Source organism: Leptonychotes weddellii, chromosome 1 (assembly GCF_054177405.1).
Source record: "Leptonychotes weddellii isolate Sample4059 chromosome 1, ASM5417740v2, whole genome shotgun sequence".
Taxonomy (NCBI): Eukaryota; Metazoa; Chordata; class Mammalia; order Carnivora; family Phocidae; genus Leptonychotes; species Leptonychotes weddellii.
The window spans coordinates 10610096-10632985 of NC_138369.1; the positions used below are offsets into that span (position 1 = coordinate 10610096).

General features: G+C 57.3%; 2 protein-coding genes and 1 pseudogene across 3 annotated transcripts in view; 1 reads left to right on the forward strand and 2 right to left on the reverse strand.

Annotated features, from left to right (window-relative positions):
* The first annotated feature begins 1539 nt into the window (after nt 1-1539).
* Nucleotides 1540-8213, forward strand: ARRDC2 (arrestin domain containing 2). Of its 2 annotated transcripts, none has more exons than XM_081815500.1 (8): nt 1540-1826; nt 4775-4841; nt 5083-5230; nt 5767-5869; nt 5958-6214; nt 6315-6477; nt 6737-6894; nt 7122-8213. In XM_081815500.1, the coding sequence occupies exons 1-8, from the start codon at nt 1568-1570 to the stop codon at nt 7173-7175; spliced, it is 1209 nt and encodes a 402-aa protein (XP_081671626.1). In that variant the 5' UTR covers nt 1540-1567; the 3' UTR covers nt 7176-8213. The 2 variants fall into 2 exon arrangements, with proteins under 2 accessions (XP_081671626.1, XP_006749632.1); XM_006749569.3 differs by lacking the exon at nt 1540-1826 and adding an exon at nt 4249-4681.
* An 8317-nt stretch (nt 8214-16530) lies between these two features.
* LOC145716881 (small nuclear ribonucleoprotein G pseudogene) lies at nt 16531-21348 on the reverse strand (annotated as a pseudogene).
* Nucleotides 20740-22890, reverse strand: part of IL12RB1 (interleukin 12 receptor subunit beta 1) — a 32155-nt gene continuing 30004 nt past the window's right edge. Inside the window, exon 17 of the mRNA XM_081815481.1 lies at nt 20740-21760. Coding sequence (XP_081671607.1) covers nt 21675-21760 — 86 coding nt within the window. The 3' untranslated portion in view covers nt 20740-21674. The remainder of the gene's footprint in view (nt 21761-22890) is intronic.

A 22890-nucleotide genomic window follows, 5' to 3' on the forward strand; every position in this document is an offset into this window, starting at 1 on the left:
ACCTGACTCCAGGGCTCAGAACAAATGTGGGCGTCTAGCTGAGCCCGTCCCATGACTATTCTAGCCTGGTAGCCCTCCAAGCCTGAGCTCAGTTGGGTACACCTGAGGACGTCAGCATTCTCCTAACAGGCATTGACAGCCCTGGCCTGCAGGAGGCAGCAGATCGGGGAGACCTCCTTCGCTTCCCATTCTAGCAGCCGACTTTGCTGGAGCATCCAGTGTGGGCCAAGCTCCAGGGGGACCATGGTCCAGTGGGGAAGGTGACATGAGTAAGGAGGACCATTCAGTCTTCGCTGGACATACGTTGAACACTTGCCCTATACAGGGGACATAATGTAAATTACCACAATTCTTCACCAGAACCTGACTAGGGTAGGATGGGGAAACTGAGGGTCAGAGAAGTGAAGCCACCTTCCTGGGCTCCAGAACAGGGTGGGGGTTGGCGGGGAGGCAGGATTCAAACTCCAGCCCATAGGCCAAAGTGAAGAACCTGGACTTGGGGGAGGGTATAGTGTGATTCCGGGGTTAGAGTGGCCTCACGGCAGGCTGGAGGGGAAGGTTCTGGACACCAGTAGAATCAGAAAGGTCCCTCCAGGCCTTGGGCTCAGTGTGCTGGGGTGAGGCAGGGATGGCAGGCCCTTGGCAGCCGCTGGGCTCCGGGCATAGCAAAGAGATAGAAGCCTGCCTCCTGGGGAGGCTAGTCGGGACCCAGTTGAGAGCCTCAGGCCCTGGCAGCCTCTGACAAAGCCATTAGCCACCTGGTTCAGGAGATAACTTGGGCGCAAGACCCAGAAGAGTGGGGAGGTGCCAGTAGGCTCCAGACCTGCGTTGGGAGTCCTGACTGCCACCGCTGGGTGCTTCTGGGCAGAGGCTGCCCCCTATGAGAGCCTCAGTTTTCCCATCTGTAAGATCTGGTGAGGAGGACAGGGCACAGTGCCCACCTTCGGGGAGCACCTAGTCTGATGGAGGACGAGGCGCAAAAACATAGCAGTCACAAACACAGCGACCAGAGCCTTAAAGAAACAAGACCAGGGTGTGATTAGGGGACTCTGAGAAAGTGACATTTGCGCATGGGGGTGGGGATGGGGAGATGGGAGAGCCCATGTGGGGAAGGGCGTTCCTAGCAGGGGAACCGTCCGTGCAAAAGCCAAGAGGCAAGCCTTGAGCTTGGTGTGTGTCGAGAACAGCCACGGAGACCAGAGGGGGAGGCCGGGGCGGTGCCGGGTGGGGGACACATGAAGCCACCAGATAGCCGCCTGGCTGCTCTGCTCGGGGCCAGCCACATCCGCCTCTGACTCAACAGCGCCGACCCTACAAAAACAGGGCCCGCCCCGCGCTGGGGGGAGGGGGGGGCGACAAAGTAAACAGCGCGGGCACGCGGGCGGCACGTCCCCGGCGGCCGGGGCGCGTCACGGGGGCGGGCGCCGAGGACCAGGAAGTCGGCGGCCGACGCGCCGGCCCGGAGCCCCCGGGCGCCGGCCCGAGTTCGCGGGGGGCCGGAGGGAGCTCGGGGGCGCCCGGGGCCGCGAGGAAGGGCGCCGAGCCGCCGTGCGCCCAGGCCTGCGCCATGCGCCCGGGGGCCGTGCGCAGCTTCGCGCTGGAGCTGGCCCGGGGCCCCGGCGGCGCGTACCGCGGCGGGGAGCGGCTGTGCGGCCGGGTGCTGCTGGAGGCGGCGGCGCCGCTGCGGGTGAGAGCGCTCGAGGTGGCGGCACGCGGCGGGGCGGCGACGCACTGGCTCGAGGGCCGAAGCGTGGGTGTCAACGCGGTGTCCAGCGACTACGCGGCTGCCGAGACGTACTTGCGGCGGCGGCAGCTGCTGCTCCGAGGTGAGCCGCTCGCTCCGCAACCCCCAGCCAGGATCCCCCCGGGGCCCTCTCCCCAGGTCTGGGCGCTCCTCCCCAGTGCCCCGAGTTTCGACTTAGAGGCTGTGTGGCCGGGTGACCCTTCTTAAGAAGTGGAGACCTCCTCCCCCAGGGTCTGGACCCTCTCGCCGGGACACACACCCACCTACCCCCTCGCCCCCTACCAAACCCTCTTTCCCAGGAGCCCTTCTCAGGGTCTGGGCGCGCCCCCCCCTTTCCAAAGTCGGGAAGCCCTCCAGGTAAAGGCTATGCGGCAGGACCCCCCACTCTCCAGAGTCTGGAGAACCCCTGGGTAGAGTCAGGACATCCTCCTCTCTGGACCCAAGGATCCGCCTTTAACTCCAGGCCTGGGGTCCCTGATTTCCCAAAGAAGACCCCCACCTCACGTTCTACCCGTGCCTCCTCCCTCAGTTTACCCCTAGTGCTTGCAGAAATGAGTTCAGACCTGGGTGGGGAGTTCTGGTGGTGTTTGCAGGTAGGTTTGCATCCCGGAAAGGAGGAGACTTGGGGTGGGGTCAGATCAGGCTGAGAGGACTCCCGTCTGTCTCCCAGCTCTGAATTTCAGTCCCTCACACTCAGGCCACACAGCCGGTCAGGAGCAGGCCAGGGGTGAGTCTGTGCCTCAGCACTGAGCTATGTTTGCTGTGGAGGATGTTGGCTCCCTGGGTTGCCTTTCCACCCCCTCAGCTAAGCCAGACCTCACTATACTCTTCTGTAAAATGGGCACAGGCAGGGCTGTACACAGTAGATCCTTTGCCCACAGCCTTTCAGCCTTTGCCCAACAGCCCCAGATGTGGGGACTCTCCCCTTACTAGCTGTGGAAACCCAGGCCTAGAAGGCCCTAGGGCGGGACAGGAAGAGGCCCCGGAGGCACTTCCTTTCCCCTGAGACTTAAGGGAAAGTGGTCCCACACCTGGTCCCACTTAACCAGCTGCTTCGTTAAGACACTGGGGTGAAGCTTGCAGAACTGCTGTGTAACCTCGAGTGAGGCCCTGCCCCTCTTTGGGCTTCTGGGGACCCATCTGTGAAAAGGACTCACCACATCCTTTACTTCCTCCTGGGCTTACAGCCTCCAGGGCTCCACTTGGCCCTGGGAGAAGGCACTAGCCCTTCATTTCAATCCGAGTCCCCTCCTCCATGCAGCCCCCCAAGCTGATCGCTGTGTCTATAGCCTCTGTTCCTCCCTTAGGTACTGCTCTGATCCAGTGCCCCTGTGGTCACTCTGACTGCAGGGGACCATGTCCGGTTATGACTGCCCCCCACTGGGGGTTCCGAGGCCTCAGGAGGTTCCCAGAGCCATCTGAAGGCAGGTCAACGGTGGCTTCCAGGGTAGGGGGTGGGTTCGAGCAGCTGCGCATCTCGCTGCCACCAGAGGGCGCAGGCGCCCTGCAGACCGCGACCAGGAAACCCTTTTCTCAGACACGCTCTTTGAGGTTCTTCTCTGAGTAAACTGAGGCCCAGAGAGGAATCATACCGTCTCGAGGGCACACTGCAGCCCTGGCCCCTGGGGTTCCTGGGACGTCCCGTCCACTTGGCTCTATCTGTGAGGGGACTGGGGCGGGGGGCGGTGCCAGGAGCGGGCCCAAGGGCTACGCCTAGGGGGCTCGTAGGAGTTTGCTGGGGGCCGCAAGTTGCGACAGGAACATCGGGTGGTGGGGAAAGCTTGGGCAAAAGCGCTGAGGCGTGACCAAGTGGTGACATGTGGGGAGTGGGTTGATGACCTGGGAGCGAGGCTCTCTGGAAGGGGAAGGTGTCTGAGCATAGGCTACACCGCGATTCATGCACAATACTCTGAGGTCGGGGCCGATTTTCTTCCAGCTCTACAAATGACAAACGTGGAAACTTAGGTTCAAGCGGTGGTCACTAGCCCGGGGTCATCCAGCTGAGCGGGATTCGAATCACAAGACGGGGGGCAGCAGGTGCCCAAGCAGAGGGAGGCCCTACCTACTTCCTCCTCCTTCCCCCATCGCTCGGAGTGGGGAACTGACGCCCAGGCTGGTCCTAGGCTCTCAAGACCCCGATTGGGGCTAGGCCATTCCACAGCCTTCCCGCGCGGGGCTGGACATGCCTCGAGTCCGATCTGCAAGTGGTGGCCAGTTGATGATTAAACCTAGTGGCAGAGTGCTCTTGTTGGGTGACCTCAAGCCCGGGGCCCAACTCCGACCCTAAGTTTCCCCCGCTTTACCCCCGGGGTCCGCGAGAGACCGGCTCGGGCCCGCGATGCTTCAGGTTCACGCAGGGGTCCACGAGGGTAGAGGGTAGCTGCAGTTTGTTATTTTGTTTCACGCCTGGGCGGAGCCACGCCCCTCGCCGCGCCATTGGTGTATTCCTTTCTGGGGGTGGGGCCCGCGTCTCGCTCCGCCCCGCCCGCCGTATAAAGGCAGCGCCGGCGCACGGCGCGTAGGAATTTTTGACCTGGTCGGCAAGTGCGCCTGCGCACCCCGGGCAGGTTCGCGTTCTGAGGCTGTAGCCTCCGCACCTCGCGCCGCCGCGTCGCGGGTTCGAGGCCAGGGTGTGTGCGTCGCGGGTTCGCATCCCGGGCGCGATGCTGTTCGACAAGGTGAAGGCGTTCGTGGTGCAGCTGGATGGCGCGAGCGCGGGCGCCGAGCCGGTTTTCAGCGGCGGCCAGGCCGTTACCGGCCGGGTGCTGCTGGAACTGGCGAGCCCGGCGCGCGTGGGCGCCCTGAAGCTGCGCGCGCGGGGCCGCGCCCACGTGCACTGGACCGAGTCGCGCAGCGCGGGCTCGAGCACCGCGTACACGCAGAGCTACAGCGAGCGTGTGGAGGTCGTGAGCCACCGTGCCACGCTACTCGCGCCAGGTACCGGCCGGCCACCCCGACGCGGCGCACGTGCTGCGCGCTCCTGGAAGTCGGAGCGGCCGCTGAGCCTCCCCCTCTTGCTCCTACCTGCAGACACGGGAGAGACCACGACGCTGCCTCCGGGGCGCCACGAGTTCCCATTCAGCTTCCAGCTGCCTCCGTAAGTCCGGCATCTGGGGCGCGGGATTGTAGGGGAATCCCTAAGCCTGCAGCTCCTTTCACGTTTAGGTCTCCATTGCTCGGTTTCTGGGGACCCTCTGGACCTCAAGACTCCCCCCCCCGGGGGGGGGGAGGGGGCCTTCAGTGTCTCTGTCTCTCATTCTCCTAAGTCTCTGGGACCACCCCACACCTGCGTGTCTGTGTTTTTCTCCTCCTTGAAGTCCCTTCCTTCCACCTCGCAGGACACTGGTGACATCATTCGAGGGTAAACATGGCAGTGTCCGATACTGCATCAAGGCCACCCTGCACCGGCCCTGGGTCCCTGCCCGCCGGGCAAGGAAGATATTTACTGTCATTGAGCCGGTGGACATCAACACGCCTGCCCTGCTGGTGAGTGGCTGCTCCCAAGGCAGATGGGTAGAGAGAGCTTTGTAGGTGGGGGCCTGGCTGCTGGGTGACCCCAACTGGTTCCTCACCCCTTCACTTCCTGCACAAAGTGGGAATCACAGCTGGGCCCTGGCAGGGCGGGGGGCAGGCATGGGAATGCTTTTGGAGTCCGGCGGAGCTGGGGGCAGATCCTACCTGCACCAATTTGGGTGTGTGCTCTGGGCAAGTGTCTCGCTCTCTCTGAGCCTCAAAGGCCTCATCTGTGAAATAGGGGACAGCCAGGGCTTGGGATAATAATGGCTTTCTGAGGACTAATTACACGCTAAGTAATTAGCTTGTTCACTTTATCTTCAGCTTTATAAGATGGGTTTCGTCTGTGGATTTATTTTTACAGACGGTACCTGGTAGTTAAGAAAAAACCAGGAACCCTGCCCCCCCCCCCCCCGAATCCTCCCTCAGCTGGGGGTGGTTTGGAAGCTCTGCGGGATCTGTGGTTTGCACAAAGTGACCTGTTTGTATCCCTTTTCTCCACCCCCCAGGCCCCTCAGGCCGGAGCTCTGGAGAAAGTCGCCCGATCCTGGTACAGCAGCCGTGGTCTCGTCTCCCTCTCCGCCAAAATCGACCGAAAGGGTTACACACCAGGTACCAGGCAGGCGGGGCTGGATGGGGAAGAGGGCCGACCTCAAGGCTGCAGACGGGGAATCTGATGCCCCCCTGCGCCCCACCACAGGTGAGGTCATCCCAGTCTTCGCGGAGATCGACAATGGCTCCACGCGCCCGGTGCTTCCTCGGGCAGCCGTGGTCCAGACGCAGACCTTCATGGCTCGAGGTGCCCGCAAGCAGAAACGAGCAGTGGTGGCCAGTCTCGCGGGCGAGCCTGTGGGCCCCGGGCGGCGGGCGCTGTGGCAGGGCCGGGCGCTGCGGATCCCCCCTGTGGGTCCTTCCATCCTGCACTGCCGGGTGCTGCACGTGGACTACTCCCTCAAGGTAGAGTCTCCCATTGGTCCGAGGGGGGCAGGGGTGGCTGCATCTGCCCAGTCCCCCCAAGGCTGCCTGGGCGCTCTCCCTCATGGCTCGTTCCCCCCAGGTCTGTGTGGACATCCCCGGCACGTCCAAGTTGCTGCTGGAGCTGCCGCTGGTCATCGGCACCATCCCCCTGCACCCTTTCGGGAGCCGCTCATCCAGTGTGGGCAGCCATGCCAGCTTCCTGCTGGACTGGGGGCTGGGAGCCCTGCCAGAGCGGCCTGAGGGTGAGCTCCCCGTCCTGCTGCAGGGGCTGGGTGGGCAGAGAGGCGGCTGCTAGGTGGACTCTCCCTCCCCCCAGCCTCAGCGCCCCCATCTGTAAAAGGGCACAGTGGTGATTACACGGGCGGCCGCAGGTCCTCCCAGAACCTCAGCCTGAGGGCCCGTAGCCCCAGAATCGGCCCAAGCCGGCTCCTGGCCGTGGTCCCCGATTCTGGGGCTCCCCTTCTCTACCAGCCTCACCCACCCCATCTGTCTCACTTGCAGCCCCTCCTGAGTACTCAGAGGTGGTGGCAGACGGGGAGGTGGCAGCCACGGGGCAGAGCCCCTTTCCACCACTGCAGGACACCGACATGAGCCTTGAAGGCCCCTTCTTTGCCTATATCCAGGAATTCCGTTACCGCCCGCCACCCTTGTACTCCGAGGTGAGTGTGGGGGTCCCAGAAGCCCCCGTACCTCTCCAGGCCCTGGGAGCCCAGGTGGGGATGGGACTCAGATGAGTTTGGGGCCTGAGCCCACCTTGCACCCCAGTCTGCTCCACACGTTGCCCCCCCCTCGCTGAGTGTGGGAGTTGGAGATAAACAGGGTGGCGGAGGGGTGTTTCTGAGCCTCTGGTGCCCCCCCTGAGACTGGATGGGACTGTTTCTCTCAGGAGGATCCAAACCCACCCTCAGAGGCCATGAGGCCACGCTGCATGACCTGCTGAGCAGCGAGGGGATACCTCGAGGGATGAGGTCGCACACGTGCTTCCAGCTGCCGTGGACATGGGGAAGTGCTGGGTCAAGAGCCGACCGACCTGACTGCATTGAAGTTGGGGACTCCGAGTCTCAGAACAGGGCACAGCTTTCTGACATCACACAGGACAGAGGAAGAGCCAGTCTGGAATCTGATGTATCTGGACAGGTCCTCGTAAGGTATCAAATGCCCATTGTCGGATCCTGTCGGTCTGTGCTGGCCCGTGGACGGGGCTCGGGTCCCCCGGGAACCTCTAGTCTGGGAGAGACATAGCCAGACGTAAATACTTCCAGTCTCGTGGGACCAGAGGAAGAGGCCCAGGGCTGGGAGAGTCCCAACAGGAGCAGAGAAGGCTTCCGGGAGCAAAGGGCCTTCTAGCTGAGGCCTTGGCCTACGAACAAATGACAGCTCAGCAGGCAGACAAACAAAGAGGAAGAAGAAGTCGGAGAAGGTCAGAGCTGAGTGATGTTTGAAGATCACCCCCTTTGGGGCTCAGAGGGCAAGTGCCTCAGTCGAGGCCACACGGCAAGGTCCGGCAGGCAAGAGGGCCCAGGAACGGGGCATTCAGGGATGCAGGTCATTGAAGCTTTGTGGGACCTGTGGGTGGCAGGGGCATCTGCCCCAGCCTTTGAAAGCCAGAGAGAGGTTGCTGGCCCAGGCTGGGGCTGTCTGGGGGCTCCTCCAAGTACACCAGGACATGAGATCTTGTCTGCATATTGTATAACCCAGGAAACCCAGTTCAGGACATTCAGCCAGGCCCTGGGGACACAGGTCAGCCTGGGGTAACAGCAGGCCCCCAGCGCAGCTCTGGAAACCTCCTGGAGGGAGGGAGGGACAAAGTATGAGGGGGCAGCCGGACCAGCCCCCCAGGTTGTAGAGTCTTAGCCCTGGCTGGGGCAGGGCCCCTGCCTGGGACTCAACATTTCTGATCAGCCTTAAATTGTTCTCTTTTTTACAGTTTTTGGTTTTTTGTTTTTGTTTTTTTAAAATAAAAGTGTGGGGAAAGAGACTGGGCTTATTGGTTTATTTCCCACAGCTGCCAAAGAAGCTGAGTGGCTTTGACCTCCATCTTGGGTCAGAATCTCCAGGATTGAAGGCCAGGCCAAGGGGGGGTTGAGGGGCCCATTGTCCAGCAGGAGAAACAGGCTCAGGGACACATAGGGAGGCTGAGCTCAGGTTGGAACTGGACCCCATTTCCCCCTCCCTAGTGTAGTCGCGGAGGCTTGGAAGCATGAATGGGGGAAGGCTTTTGTTTTCAAGACACAGTCCGTATACCGGGAAATGAGCCGTTTTATTGTTTTGTTTTGTTTTTAAAGATTTTATTTATTTGACAGAGAGACACAGCGAGAGAGGGAACACAAGCAGGGGGAGTGGGAGAGGGAGAAGCAGGCTTCCCGCGGAGCAGGGAGCCCGATGGGGGCTCGATCCCAGGACTCTGGGATCATGACCTGAGCCGAAGGCAGACGCTTAACGACTGAGCCACCCAGGCGCCCCGGGGAAATGAGCCGTTTTAAAGTGCACAGTTAGGTGGCATTTTGTGCGCTGACAGTGTCGGGCACCTGCCACCTCACCTAGCTCCAGGACATTCCCATTACCCCAGAGGAGGCCCTGTTCCCAGGAGCGGTCACTGCCCACCCCCTTCCCTCACTCCCAGCACCCACTGATCTGGGGATTTGCCTGTTCTGGACATTTCCTATACATGGGATCACGCTCCGTGTGGCCTCACTTGTGTTCCGCTTCCTACTCAGCTTAAATTTCCCTGGTAAGTTTCATCGACGTGGTAGCCTGCGTCAATGTTTCATTCCTAATTTTTATGGCCAAATAATATCCTGTTGTGTGGATGGACTCCCATTTTGATTGTCCCTTTTCCCCCTGATAGACGTTTGGGTCATTCCCACCTTTTGGCGACTGTGGACAGGGCTGCCGTGGACATGGGTGTCCAAGGATTTGTTTGAATACGCACCGGGCTTCCAGGCAGGCCTGGCGGCACGCAGGTTCCCTTCTAACATTGAAAGTAGGGAAAGTGAGTCCGACAGAGTGAGGTGACTCGTGCAGGGTCCGGAGTCGCCACTCAGAACCCCCACGCCTCAACGATCAGCGGCACCAGGGGTGGGGGTGTTTCCTGCAGGGTCTGAGCTCAGGCCCCGCCCGAGGCCCCGCCCTCAGCGGGGCGGGGCCAAGTTAGAACCCCATCTAATAGCTCTAGCTGGGCTCACAGTTTGCCCAAGACAGTGAAAATTCAGTGAAAGTCTAGGATGACCAGTGGCAGGGCTGAGGGGCAGGGATGAGGATGGAGGGGGGCCGGGGTTGGACACTGGCAGGTATGACCATGGGCAAGTCCCTTGCTTCTGAGCCAGTTTCCTCATCTGGGACTCTGGGGCACCTCTCCACCACCGCCCCAACTGCCTCCCATCCCTGGTCTGAATTTGGGTCCTGATTTCCACCTGCTTCTGGTCCTGGGGTTTACCCAGCCCTCCCTGTCCAGCAGCATCTGCCCTGGGCAGTTGACCTGGCATCAAGTTCGGAGCCTATCACACTGGGGGTTCCTTTGGGCCCAGCAGAGGGGAGATATACCCACACAGCACAGTCACCCCAGACCCCCTCTTGGTCTCAGGAAGAGGTAAGATCCCTGTCGTCTTGGGTGTGCAGGACAGAAGATCCCAGCTTCCGGATCCATGTTCCCAAACAGAGAAGAGTCTAAGGTGTCTATTGCAACAACAGATGGGGGTACAGTGTTACGAAAGGTTTTCCCCGGCAGGCTTGGGAGGATAAGCCACCTCGTGTCCCCAGGACTCCTGGGTCTGCAACTATCTGGAACCTGATCCCTAGAAGAGGTGGATTATCTGGTTCGGATAAATGAAAACCAGCATGGAGCCGTCTTGGGTCGTCCAGAATTCAGGGAACTCCCCGAACACAGAGTGAGGCCCACAGAGTAGAGAGGAGGGTGGCCAAATATTCTTCTCCTAAAATAAAATCCCACCCCTCTCTAGGCCCCTAAGATCTCTCACCCACCTCTCCTTCCAGCTTCCCCTGGATCTTGACTGTCACTCAGATATCCCAAGCTGGGTCCTACCTCAGGACCTTTGTACATGTGGCTCCCTCTGCTGAAAGGCTCTTCTCTAGGACTGACTCTTCTCTACCTCCTAGCCTCATCTTTTTTTTTTTTTTAAAGATTTTATTTATTTATTTGAGAGAGAGAGAATGATAGACAGAGAGCTTGAGAGGGAGGAGGGTCAGAGGGAGAAGCAGACTCCCTGCCGAGCAGGGAGCCCGATGCGGGACTCGATCCTGGGACTCCAGGATCATGACCTGAGCCGAAGGCAGTCGCTCAACCAACTGAGCCACCCAGGCGCCCCCTTGCCTCATCTTTTCAGGAAACACCCCAACCTCCTGGCTAAAGGTGCCCCTCCCTGTTACTCCCTTTCCCATCCCCCTGTCCTATTGTCTTCATAGCCCTGATCACTCTCTGAAATTTTTTATTTAGATATTCACTTGTTTGTCTGAAGTTTGAGGGCAGGGCTGGGGCAGGGCTGGCCCCAGCACACAGCAGGCATGAGAGGCATGAAGGGGGGTTGTTGACTGTAGGAGACTCCCCAAACTCTGGTGTGGACCAAGATTCTGATGGGGGTGGGGGTGTTACCACCTTACATTGTTCCCAAGACCCCCTAGAATCAGAACTTGTCACCCGTTCGGAGAGTCAAACACCGAGTCTCTCTCTGTCTCTGCCTCACCCTCCTTATCCCCCCACTGCCTCTCCATGTTGTTTTCGCACTGTCCCTTTTGCTCGATGTTTCTGTCACTCTCTCATTGTCTCTGGCTCTGGCTCACCATCTCTGCATCTCTCTCTCTCACTCTTTACTTCATCTCTGTCTCTTGGTTATCTCTCAGTCTCTCTCAGTCTCTGACTCCTTGAGCATCTCTGTCTCCTCCCCTGGCCTGGCCAGGCCCCTGGGCCACGGGGTGACAGGCAGGCAGGGCGCCCTCCGCTTGTTTTCCACCCTCGCTGGCAGGGGGCCCAGCTGGGATGCTGTTCAGGAATCCTCCAGCTGCCCGGCTCCAGCCACCAGGCACAGCCACTGGCCTCTCCCAGCACATTCTGTCCCGAGTAGGGAGCCCTGGGGGTGGGTGGGGTGGGAGTGGAGGGTTCCTGTCCGGCTCCAGTTACAGGACAGCCTGTCCTGGTGGCCTTGCTCCCCACCAGTGCTGCCCCCTGATGCCTCCCCTCCCTACTTTGGGCTTAGATCTTCCTGAATGGGGCCCCTCTGCCAGCTCATCCCTACCTCAAGGGCTTTGCACCTGCTGTGCCTTCTACCTGGAGCTCCCTCTCCCCAGGTATGCCTGGGACCTTCTCCCTGGCAGACTTCAGGTCACAGATCACCTCCTCAGGACATCCTCCCTGTCTCTGGGCCAGAACGCCCCGCCATTCCCCTACTCCTGTCCTGATGCCTTTTGCTTCCTGATCTTTCCCCTTTCTCGGAGTTCTATATTTACTTGTTTGTTGGCAGGGTGTCTGTTACCCCAGAGCCCTGCTATATCCCCAGCACTGGGCGCGCACTAGGTGCTCAGTGAATATTTCAGAGTTCATACCATTTCATCCCAAAGCTCAGCTCTGCCTCAGCCACCCAGGCTCCCATGCACAGCTCCCGTCCCTTCAGCCCAGCTGACCAACCCCCGGCCCTGCCTCCTCCTGGCCCTGCGGGCCCTGCCGTGTCCCCTGCACACGCCTCCTGCCACTGTCCCCTGCACCCCCAACACACCAGCCATATCCCAGCCCTCCCATCTGTTCCCAGAGGGTTCCCTCCCCTAGATGCACCTTTTCCAGCAAGGGGCTTGGTCTCCCTGTCTTTTAGGCCCACTGGGCTCCACATGGGGGCTGCTATGACATGCGCGTGCGCGCACACACACACACACAGAGACACAGAAATAGGCCCGCGAACTCGGGGGCACACAGCCTAGACCTCGATGAGCACGGACCCACATGCACGTGCATGCACACGCGCATAAAGCACGCCAACAGGTGCAACAGTCCTGACCGCGCTGGGCGCCCGCGGCCCTGGGTGAGGGCTTGCAGGGTGTTCACGTGTGGAGTCCCCCAACTCGGAAGGGAAGCAGGCAAGATGCCCTCATCTCACAGGTGGGTGCAGGACCGGGGCTTTTGAACCCACGCCAGGGTGCGCACAGCCTTGTCCGCGTGCGTGCACGCGCGCCCCCGCCCTCGCTTCCCCCACCTCATTTCTGATGTTCAAGGCCAGGAAAGTCCCCAGAAAGCATCAGGCCGGGCAAGGGGCCCAGGAGGAAGAAGTGACTCAGCCAGTGGCCATCAGGGCCTGCCTCGCTGGGAGATCCTTGGGGGTGGGGGACTGGGGGATTCACAGAGAACAACAATAAAGGACTGGGGTGGGGCGGGGACAGGGTAAACAGGGCCTGCTGAGCAGGGTTGGGGAGGGGAGGGATGGGGCATGCCTCAGTGGGTCCCCAGTGCTCCAATACCTCCCCTCTGCTGAGCCTGATTCATAGGTGGGGAAACTGAGGCACAGAGAAGAGGTGACTTGCCCAAGGCCCTCCAGCCAGGATGGGGCAGGCAGAGGACCCCTTAGTCCTTGGTCACAGGTTTTTGCGGTTTTGGAGATACTCTCCCTGCTTGCCTTTCGGTGGGCAGATGGAGCCAGGTCGTGGCTCCAGGTGTGGACACGTGACCAGGTCTGGCCAATTAGAGCCTTTTGTGACCACAGACTCAGGCATTGGTTCAATAATAGGCATGTGACTCTGAGTGGGCCAATCACCCCAGGAGTTTGGGGGCTCCTGGAAGTGAGAATAGGAGCCATCTTTGCTACCACAAGGAGGGGCAGAACAGAGAGTCCCAAGGTCATTGTGGTGAAATCCACAGACACCCCTAGCCCTGTGGAGTGAGGGTGGAGCCAGAGGGAAGGCCCTGCGAGAGCCCTGGGAGGGCTTCCAGGAGGAGAGGACACTGGAGTTGGGGTTTTGATGGATGAAGAGGAGTTCACCAGGGAGCTAGAGAAGGGCATTCCAAGCAGAGGGAACAGTGTGTGCAACCACAGCAGGCGAGAGAGGGCCAGGGGTGTCCTCAGCCATTCCTGTATCTCTGTGGGGCTGGAGCACAGAGGGGGCAGCTGTAGATGTGTTTGGTTATTTGCTCCTAGGCAACCCCACCAGCCCCTTAAAGGTGAGACTAAGTCTTTGCTGGCAGCTCTGTTGGCAGCTGACGTTTCTTTAACATTTGTAGTGTAGGTGGCCCTTCTTTGGGGACATGGAGGAGAGACATAGGTGGGTGGTGAATGGGAGAGTTGGGTTCACGGGGCAGGAGAGCCTGGGGCTGGGTGGGGGGTGGCTCTGGGAGCCCGGGAACAGGACCACAGTCCAAGACAGGAGGGAACATTTCCCGTTTCCCCATCCGTGAGCCCCACCCCCCGGGGAATGGGGCTCCAGGGGGAGGCAGGGTGGGGTTCAGGGTCTGGACTCCCAGCACCACCTCTTCCTTCCTGTGTGACCCTGGGATAGTGGCCGCACCTCTCTGAGCCTTGGGTTTGTCATCTGGAACCCGACTTCACTGTAGACCCGGGTCAGTACTGGGCACAGAAGCAACACAAGGTCTGTGGGACTGGACGGGGTGTGCTGAGCCAGGGGAGGAGGGGCCGGGTCTGTCCAAAACATTCCCTCAGCGGTTCCTGGCCTCTTTGAAAACAGGAAGCCAGCTCTCAAGGGAGCCCCCCAGCAGCGCTTCCTTAGCCTCCTCATGACGCGTGCTGTGCTGGGGGTGGGGGTGCACACGCACATGTGTGTTTGCGGGCAGCCTGGAGATAAACAGAGCCCACCGGTGTGCGCATGTGTGTTTCCATGTCAGCCTTGGCCGTGGAGTTGCCCAGAGGCACGTGCATACGTGTCGCATGTGCTGGAGGGCGGGTTGGCACATCTCAGCCAGTACGGGAAGCAAACGGGGGCCGGTTGGTGCATTTGCAAGTCTGGGTCTAGGTGCTGGGCGTGGGTGTCTGTCGGCACTGGGGACTGGTGGGTGCTGGCAAGAGCTGGCTTATGCTCTCCTTTCCCTCTGTCTGTCCCCTCACTCGTCGGCCTCTGGCCCCCTGGCTCTTCCTGGAGACTGTTAAATATGTGCTTACCTCAGAGCCTTTGCACCTGTATGCCCACTAACCAAGCTACTCTGCCCTCCATTCTTCTCCATCTCTCAGGTCTCAGGATAATGGGCTTGGGCAAGTCACCCCCCCCCCATTTCTTAGCTGTTCCCCTGCCCTTCCTTGAGTCCTGACTCAGCTTTGACCACTTCCCTCTGCATCCTAGGATGTGTGGGCTCCCTCTACAAATCTCAGTTTATTCTCCTGTAAACTGGGGCCAATCTTGGTGGGGGTCTCACTTACCTAGAGTCACCCCAAAAGTGGAAAAGGCTGAATTCAAGCCTGGGCCAGCCAGATCTGACAATGCATAGAGGCTTTGTCCTTGCTTACATCAAGTGGAGGAAATACCTGAGGGTCAGGGACCGTCCGGGATCACTCAGCCACCGGGGCCTCCTGTATGCCATGTTCCTGAGATGCCTTTCTCTTGCTGGCAAACTTCTACTCATCCTTCAAAACCCCATCTCAAATACCCCTTTTCTCCAGGCCAGTCCTGACACCATGGGCTGAGGGCATTTGGTGTCTGGCCATGTCTGTCCCCTCCAGACAGGCCAGGGCTGAGGCCTCTCAGTTGCATAGCCAGGAACACAAGACCATGTTTCCCACATGCTGACTTTCTGGAGCTGGCCCAGGTGTCTTCGCCATGCCCAGTCCCCAGGAGGTGACTCCTACTGCCACATCACCCTCAGAACCTGCCAAACTCTGTGGTTTAGAAAGGCAGGCAAGACATTTCCGCTTGATCCAGAGGCCTGTGTGTTCTGGAAACTCCCCTGCCCAGGCCTGTGGTCTTTCTGGCCTTGGCTCACAGCAGCTCCATACCAGTCGGGTCTATCTGTGGAATGGACTAGAGATATTCCAAGGCCCAGACAGTGTAACGGTGGTTTCGTGCTGGTGTCTCAGTGCTCCAGCCCCAGGGCAGCCATGAGGGTTTTGAAACAAGGCTCAGATCCCATCCCTTAAATACCCTCTGCAAAGCCCACAAGGTCCTGTGTGGCTTGGCCTCAGGGCCTTTGCACTTGCTGTTCCTTCTGCTCAGATAGTCCTTCCCTCACTCCTCACAAGTCTCCCACCTTCTCCTCCTCAGATCTAAGTTCAACTCTGCCCTCCTCAGAGGCCCCTCAGCCTCCCTGACCAAAGCTGCCCCGTTCTCTCAGCCCCTCTCTTGTGCTTCTGGCAATTCCTAATTATGACATATTAGTGGCTTCGTGGCCATCATCCACCTCCCTTCTGTAATGGGAGCTCCAAAGGGGGATGCACAGCACCCCTCCCCCAAATGGGAGAGTCTCCCAGCATCATCTCTCACCCTTTCCTTCCAGAGTAGGTTGGAAGGTTCCTCATTCCGGCTCTGCCAACAGCATAGATGGGAAATCCAAGGTACGGAGAGGCAGTATCCCTGTGGCCAGCAAAGCACTCTCCTCTTCTGCTCCCACGTGGCCAGAGCTCCACATCGCCCTTGGGAGAATGTCCAGCTCTTTGACTCAGAGTTCAAGGTCCTGCCCCCGGGTGGCAAAATCCTTCTTTTTTACTTTGCCTAATTCTCGGTTACCCTTTGGGTCTCCTTTTGGTTGCCTTTCCCGGCATGAAGTGTTGACACAGTTAGGACACATCAACTTGCTGTCAGAGTCCAAACACTTGCAGCCCTGAGCATGTCAGCCCTTCAGGCTGAAAGTGACTCTTACAAAGGGAGGGGACGCCTTTGCCCAGTATATGAACGCTGCGGACCGTTGAGCTCGTAGTTTGCTCCGGATATGAACACTGTGGACCGTAGATGACCAATAGGATACGAAGGGCAGTACAGAGAACGGGGGCTGTCCAGGAGCTCAGAGCAGGAGTTGACGTACTTTCTCTATAAAAAGTCAGATAATGAATAGTTGAGGTTTCGCGGGGCATGCAGTCTCTCAGCCACTCGACTGCCCCCTTGAAAGCCGCCATACACAGGCACAAATGAGTGGGCGTGGCTGTGTCCCAATAAAACTTTATTCGTGAACACTGAAACTTGAATTTCAGATCGTTTTCTTTTTCTTTTTTTAAATATTTTATTTATTTATTTGACAGAGAGAGGCACGGTGAGAGAGGGAACACAAGCAGGGGGAGCGGGAGAGGGAGAAGCAGGCTTCCCGCGGAGCAGGGAGCCCCATGTGGGGCTCGATCCCAGGACCCTGAGATCATGACCTGAGCCGAAGGCAGACGCTTAACGACTGAGCCACCCAGGCGCCCCTCTTTTTTTTTTTAAGGTTTTATTTATTCATCTGAGAGAGAGCGAGAGCAAGCATGAGCGGAGGGGAGAAGCAGGCTCCCACTGAGCAGGGAGCCTGATGTGGGGCTCGATCCCAAGACCCTGGGATCATGACCTGAGCTGAAGGCAGTCGCTCGACCAACTGAGCCACCCAGGCGCCCCAGATCATTTTCATATGTCACGAAACCCTCTTTTGGTCTGTTTCCAACCCTTTAAAAGTGTAAAAGCCACTTCTAGGTTACGGCCAGAGCTCTCGTCGGCCAGCCCCTGGATGAGGCCCTCAACGGGCAACAAAGAAAGTATCAGGACTCGCTGTTTACAAAGTGTTGGAACTCTGCTCAAAGTGCTTCCAGGTCAGGCAGCTAAGATGTGGTATAGCAAGTCAGATACTAGCAGTATCTGACCACTGACAAATAACAGGTGTCAGGATTCGATGTTTACAGGGTATTAGAACAGAGCAAGTGAGGATGGCTCGTGAGGTGTCGGGACCCCACTTAAGTTGGACCCAGCCCCTGGCTCAAGCAGCGCACTGACCAAATGGGGCACTGCTGCCCATTCTCAGAACACTGTTTACCGAGTATCAAGTGACAGGGGCCGGTGGCAGGGTATCGAGTCACAGGGCAGTCACACTGAGACTTGGGCACTGTGACAACTCTGGACACCAGCTGTTTACAGTGACATGAGACCGGCTGTTTACAGGGGACCAGCTGACCAGCTTCCAGATGCCAGAGTCCAGATGGCCGGTGGGACGGGCCCCTCTGCAGGCGTTTGCAGAGGGCCCTGGGCCTGCGGACCCCTCTTGTGTGGCTGCCTCCGGCGCCAGGAGTGGGAATGTGGAAAGAGTTCTTGGCTCAGGCAAGGCGAGGTCTGTGCTCACTGAGGACCCCCAGGCTCATACCTGCTCTTTGGAGGCAGGAATTGAGCCCCGCAGGTGCTGGGTCCCAGGGTCTGGCTCGCATTCTCTCTCTGCTCATCCCTGGCTGTGCCCCCTTGCACACATCACTTAACTTCCCCGAGCCTCTGCTACCCTATCTGTAAAATGGGCATGATGATGGATCAAGGTTGCCAGATAAAAATACAGGATACCCAGTTAACATTGAATTTCAGACAAACAACCAACACGTTTTTGTTTTTTGGGGGTTTTTTTTTGCACATGACCTGATTTTTATGTTGTAGTAAAACAGGTGCTATGGAAAGGAACACGTGGAAGCAGTTGATTTCTTCCGGTGAACACACCCATTGTTTTTTTGTTTGTTTTTGTTTTTAAGCTTCTATCTATTTATTTGAGAGAGAGAGAGAGAAAGAGCACGAGCAGGGGGAGTGGGAGAGGGAGAAGCAGACTCCCCGCTGAGCAGGGAGCCTGATGGGGGGCTCGATCCCAGGACCCCGGGATCATGACTGCATCCAAAGACAGACACTTAACCCACTGAGCCACCACGCACCCCTCACACCCATTGTTTATACTTGTTCCAAGGCTTCTAACATGATGATACAATTTCCTCATATTACCGCTGTTCCAATATTGTTCTGTAGCCCACTTGTTGCCATCCCCACACATTAATCTATCACAAGATTCCTAAAGGGACCGAACTCCCGCAGTATTCCTTGGGCATGTCTGCCACCATTTAATTTCGAGGATAATTTCTTGTCCATAAATTTTTTCCACTCGGGAGGGTGAGCTTTGCTTATGGTGTCTACTCAGCGAGCTCAAAGATCAAGCAATACATTTTCAGTATAAGTATATCCCAAATGTTGTATGGGATTTATTTATACTAAAAACCGCAAAGCAAATGAACAAGAAAATGAGATGTTCATTTGTCACATCTGCCTCTCCTCTGATGATGTCTTCCCGACAGGAAGTGGTAAAGGTCCAGAGGGGATCTCAGGCCAGGCACAGAGAAAGGGCCTGATGCATCTTAGCACTGATGTTCACCGTCCTTGTCTTCCCCAGGACCTCATCTCAGGGGTAAGCCCAAGTAAGGTCTGATGATGAGCTCATAAATGCATCATGTGTCTCTGGGGAACAGACCCTGGGTGACAAGAATGGCACCATTCAAGAGTTTCACTAGGATGTCAGCAAGGGGCTCTGGGCCACAGGAAGGAGGGGGGTTCTTCATTCATAGGATGTCCCCAGCACCTGGATGCCTGAAAGGCTCAGGGGAGATGTTGATCGAATGTAAGATGACATTCAATAAACAGTTTTGAATTCACTGTTCGATTCCATCACTCTTTATTGAATACTTACTGTATGCCAAGCACTCTAACTCCTGCTTGCCCAGGGCTCCCCATCAACAAGGGAGATGGATGTTAATGCAGTCATCATCATAAATGCCAAATTATAACTTGGACAAGACCTGCCAAAGGGAGATCCTCAGTGCTAGAACCCCCTGAGTAAGGTCCAGAAGGGCTTTCTGGGGGAGGTGACATTTGCCAGAGACCTGGAGGAGGAGATTTGCAGGTACAAACAGGGAACAGAGAATCCTAGGCAGTGGGCACCGTGCGCACAAAGGTCCTGGGGTGAGAGGGAACATAATGATTTCAGGGGCTGGCTTCATGCCACCCCCAGCTCCCTTTGACAATTTCACGCGCCAGCAGATAGTCAAGGCTAAGTTTAGGATGGCCAGGGTCGCCTGGCAAGTCGGGCAAGATGTGGTGCCTTCAACCGCCCACACGCGGAAGGACAAAAGTCTGAGCACATCCTTGGCCAGGGGGCCGGGGGAGAGTGGTGGTGGAGGGGGGCGGCAGGTGAGATGAACAGCACCCAGCCCTGCCTCTGCACGGGAATTTCCTGAGCCACCTGCCTGCCTAATGCACCCTCCTCTGCACATTGCCATGGCTGCCTCCCAGGACACAGAGCAGGAAGAAGGAGATGAGACCACAAGCTGCTGGATGGAGTCAGGAGGCAGAGGGAAGAGCTTTGGGCTGCCCATCTGGGAACTCTCAGGACTGAGAACCAGGGCTGGGATGGCAACAGTAACAACCACTGTCATCAAAGCTGCTAAGGCCTAAAAATGCCCAGCCGAGCCTTGCTGGGAACTACCTCTAATAGCCACAAAAGCCCCCAGCAGGCTGGTCCCAGAAGTATCCCCATTTTACAGACAGGAAGACAGATTCGGAAGGACAAAGCTACCGGTTGAGAGCTCACAGTGACCCCACGATGCAGCAAATCTTCGTTTTATGAATGGGGGGCTTAAACAGCAAACATGGACTTCTCACGGTTCTGGAGGCTGGCAAGTCCAAAGTCAAGGTGCCGGGAGATTTGGTGTCTGGTGAGGGCTGCTTCTGGGTTTGTGGACACCCACCTGCTCACGGTGTCCTCACGTGGCAGAAAGCAGGGAGAGGAAGCCAGCTCTCCTGTGCCTCTTCTTCTAAGGGCACTAATCCCATCACAGGGGCTCCCCCCGCCATAGCTTAATCACCTCCCCAAGCCTCCCCCCAGCACCATCACATTGGGAATCAGGGCTTCCATTTATGAATGTTGGGAGGACACAAACATTCAGTCCATAGCAACACCCACCTTTCCTTTTTCTTTTTTTTTTTTTAAAGATTTTATTTATTTATTTGACAGAGAGAGACACAGCGAGAGAGGGAACACAAGCAGGGGGAGAGGGAGAGGGAGAGCAGGGAGCCCGACGCGGGGCTCGATCCCAGGACCCTGGGATCATGACCTGAGCCAAAGGCAGACGCTTAACGACTGAGCCACCCAGGCGCCCCCCACTCTTCCTTTTTATCCTCACGTTTGAGGTGAGAAGATGGAGGCCCAGGGCCCGGGGCCGGAATCGGGGCCACTGGACCCTCTGGGCCATTTGTCTCCAGCCTCAGTAGTACTGGCTATAAAATGGGACTTTGGCCAATTGCCAATATCCATAGGCAGACCTTCACCCCAGCCCAGGGGACCGTGGCATGAGGCATCTCCATCTCCCTACCAGTTGAATCTATAACTCACTGTTTTTAGTTGGTAAAGCGAATGTGTTCATCCCGTATTTATTACTTATTGTATACCCGGAGGAGGGGATCAGCTGCAAGGGGGCTTTCTGGGTAATGGAAATCTATCCAGATTGATAGTTTCAGGATTGTATGCCTTTGTCAAAACTCATCCAGCTGTACTCTATTGTATGTGAGTTACGCCCTAACAAAGCTGGCCTTTAAAATAGTTATATGATATTTTATTTTAAGTCTATCGGGAAAAGGCAACATCATAACAAAATCCAAATGCTTTGATACAAAGTCTTCTGTTCCAGGAACTTGTGTGATTGGTCATAGCTACGGAAGGATGAAAAATGCTCTTACTATAGTCTAGCTGTCCAGGTGTGCCTGTTCATGTTCTTTTTCTCACTTCAAAATAAAACATATCTGTATTTTCAATCATGTAAATATTAACGCGCTACGTACAAAGCCTTTGTGCAATACACACGACCACACTGTTACGTAAACACAGAAAAGAGTTCATGAAAGCAGACAATTTAGGAACAGAGATATTACAGCTGTCAAAGCCACACTGCCTCTGTTTCCCCAGCTGTACAACGAGGTCATGACCCCCTGGCCACATGGGGACCGGGTGGGTTGGGGGTGGTACAGTAGGTGCTATCAAGGAGGGATAAGTAAATCCTGGGTTGGATTTCGTATCTTTTGTCCTCTCTGCTGTATGTATTTGCTTTCTGCTGATGGCAATCCACAGATGGAGAGATCGCACATTGCACCATGTCCACACGCTTGAGCTGTTCATCTACAAGGCAGGCTTGCTTGCATGGCACGGTCATGCCCAATGCACAGCTGCCCCTTGACAAGGTCCACTCGTGGTGCTGCTTCTATTCTAGAACAATCTTGGGGGTGTTGAGGAGCCCAGGCCGTTGTCCTGGGGCCCCGGAGTACCCGGGTCATCAGGAGGTTGGACTCAGGTGACCAATGGAGGAGCTCATGGCCCTTTGAGGGAAGCTTTGGTGGGGGTAGCTGTGGGGACTCAGCAGTGTGGCTCTCAGGATGGGGGTTAATGGGCGGGGCAAGGCAGCCAGGCCCTGAGTTGGGCCCAGCGTGTACAACTCTGGCCTCATTCAGAAGTCCAGCCTGTCAACCACTGACTGGAGGTTCAACAGTGTGGCTCTTCCCACTCAGACTGGAGGCCCAGGGGTAGATGCAGGAGTTGGGGGAGGTGAGACATGGCACCCAATCCACCTGGGAGAGAGACAGACAGACAGTGGGAGACAAATGAGACAGACAGGGAGAGAGGACAGAGAGATGGGGGAAAGAGAGATAAAGAGAGACAGGGAGAGACAGAGATACAAGGAGAGACAGGGAGAGAGAGAGGGTTTCAGGGGTGATTGTGATTTTGGAGCTGGGCTTGTCCTGTGAGAAGCATCTCAGATCTTGGGTGAGGAGTGTGACCCTGGGATTAGCAGTACCCTAATAAGGTCGAGGGGGAAGGAGTGTCATGGAAATGGGGTCAGTGCCTCCTGGATCACTGTGAGTCTCAGGACAGCCCATGGGGTCACTGTGCGTTCTTGACTCCAGGGCATGTTCGAAATTTTCCATAACACAAAGCATTTTAAAATGATCTCTGGGCTCCTGGGTCTGATCCCAGGCCTAATGTCCAGGATGGAGGGAAATCTCAGCTCTTCCTGGAGACCAGCCCAGAGGCGCCAGAGTGGGGGATGCCGAGAAAACTCTGAGAATGCCCCAGGCCTGAGACAGAGGCGCCAGGCAGCCTCAAGGAGGCGGCTCGGAATTCTGCTCCTGGCATCTCCCTGCCATTTCGGGAAGAGGTGGTGCACACCCCCACACCTGCTGGGAGCGAGGCTGGAATGACCCGGGCAGTGATGCCTCTTTCCTTACCCTGGGGTGTCACTTGCAATATACAGAGTGGCCACCCCCCTATGAGCTGCCTTCTTGGGAAAGGCTGGGCAGGGGAAGGCTGGACAGGGGGAATGAGGAGGAGTGAGAAGTAATGGCCTGAGTTTTAGGGGACCTGGGCTCTCATCTCATTCCCTGAGACTGGGGGCCTGGGGCTGGCCTTATCATTGATGTCCCTGAGGAAATGGGCTGGAATCCAAATGACCAGATCTGGAGAAACCCATCATTTCACCAGGACAAGTCTCTGAACCATGGCCTCCACCAAGAGTGGGAACAGGAGGACAGATAGGCCAGGAGCTTAAAATGAACTTGATATGCACCCCCCAAATCGACAAGGGAAGATGCTCGCCATGTGAAAACAGGTCCAATCAAAAACAGACAAACAAAGCAACTCAGTGATATCAGGAATGTAGTGGGGGAAGCGATAACCGGGCGAAACAGAAGGTCAGTTGGAG

Excerpts from the sequence above, each read along its gene's own strand:
- ARRDC2 (XM_006749569.3), top strand. The coding sequence starts at position 4,408 with ATGCTGTTCGACAAGGTGAAGGCGTTCGTGGTGCAGCTGGATGGCGCG. Across the intron at positions 5,870-5,957 it reads CCGAAAGGGTTACACACCAG|GTGAGGTCATCCCAGTCTTC; the intron begins GTACCAGGCAGG and ends GCCCCACCACAG. Across the intron at positions 6,895-7,121 it reads CGCCACCCTTGTACTCCGAG|GAGGATCCAAACCCACCCTC; the intron begins GTGAGTGTGGGG and ends TGTTTCTCTCAG.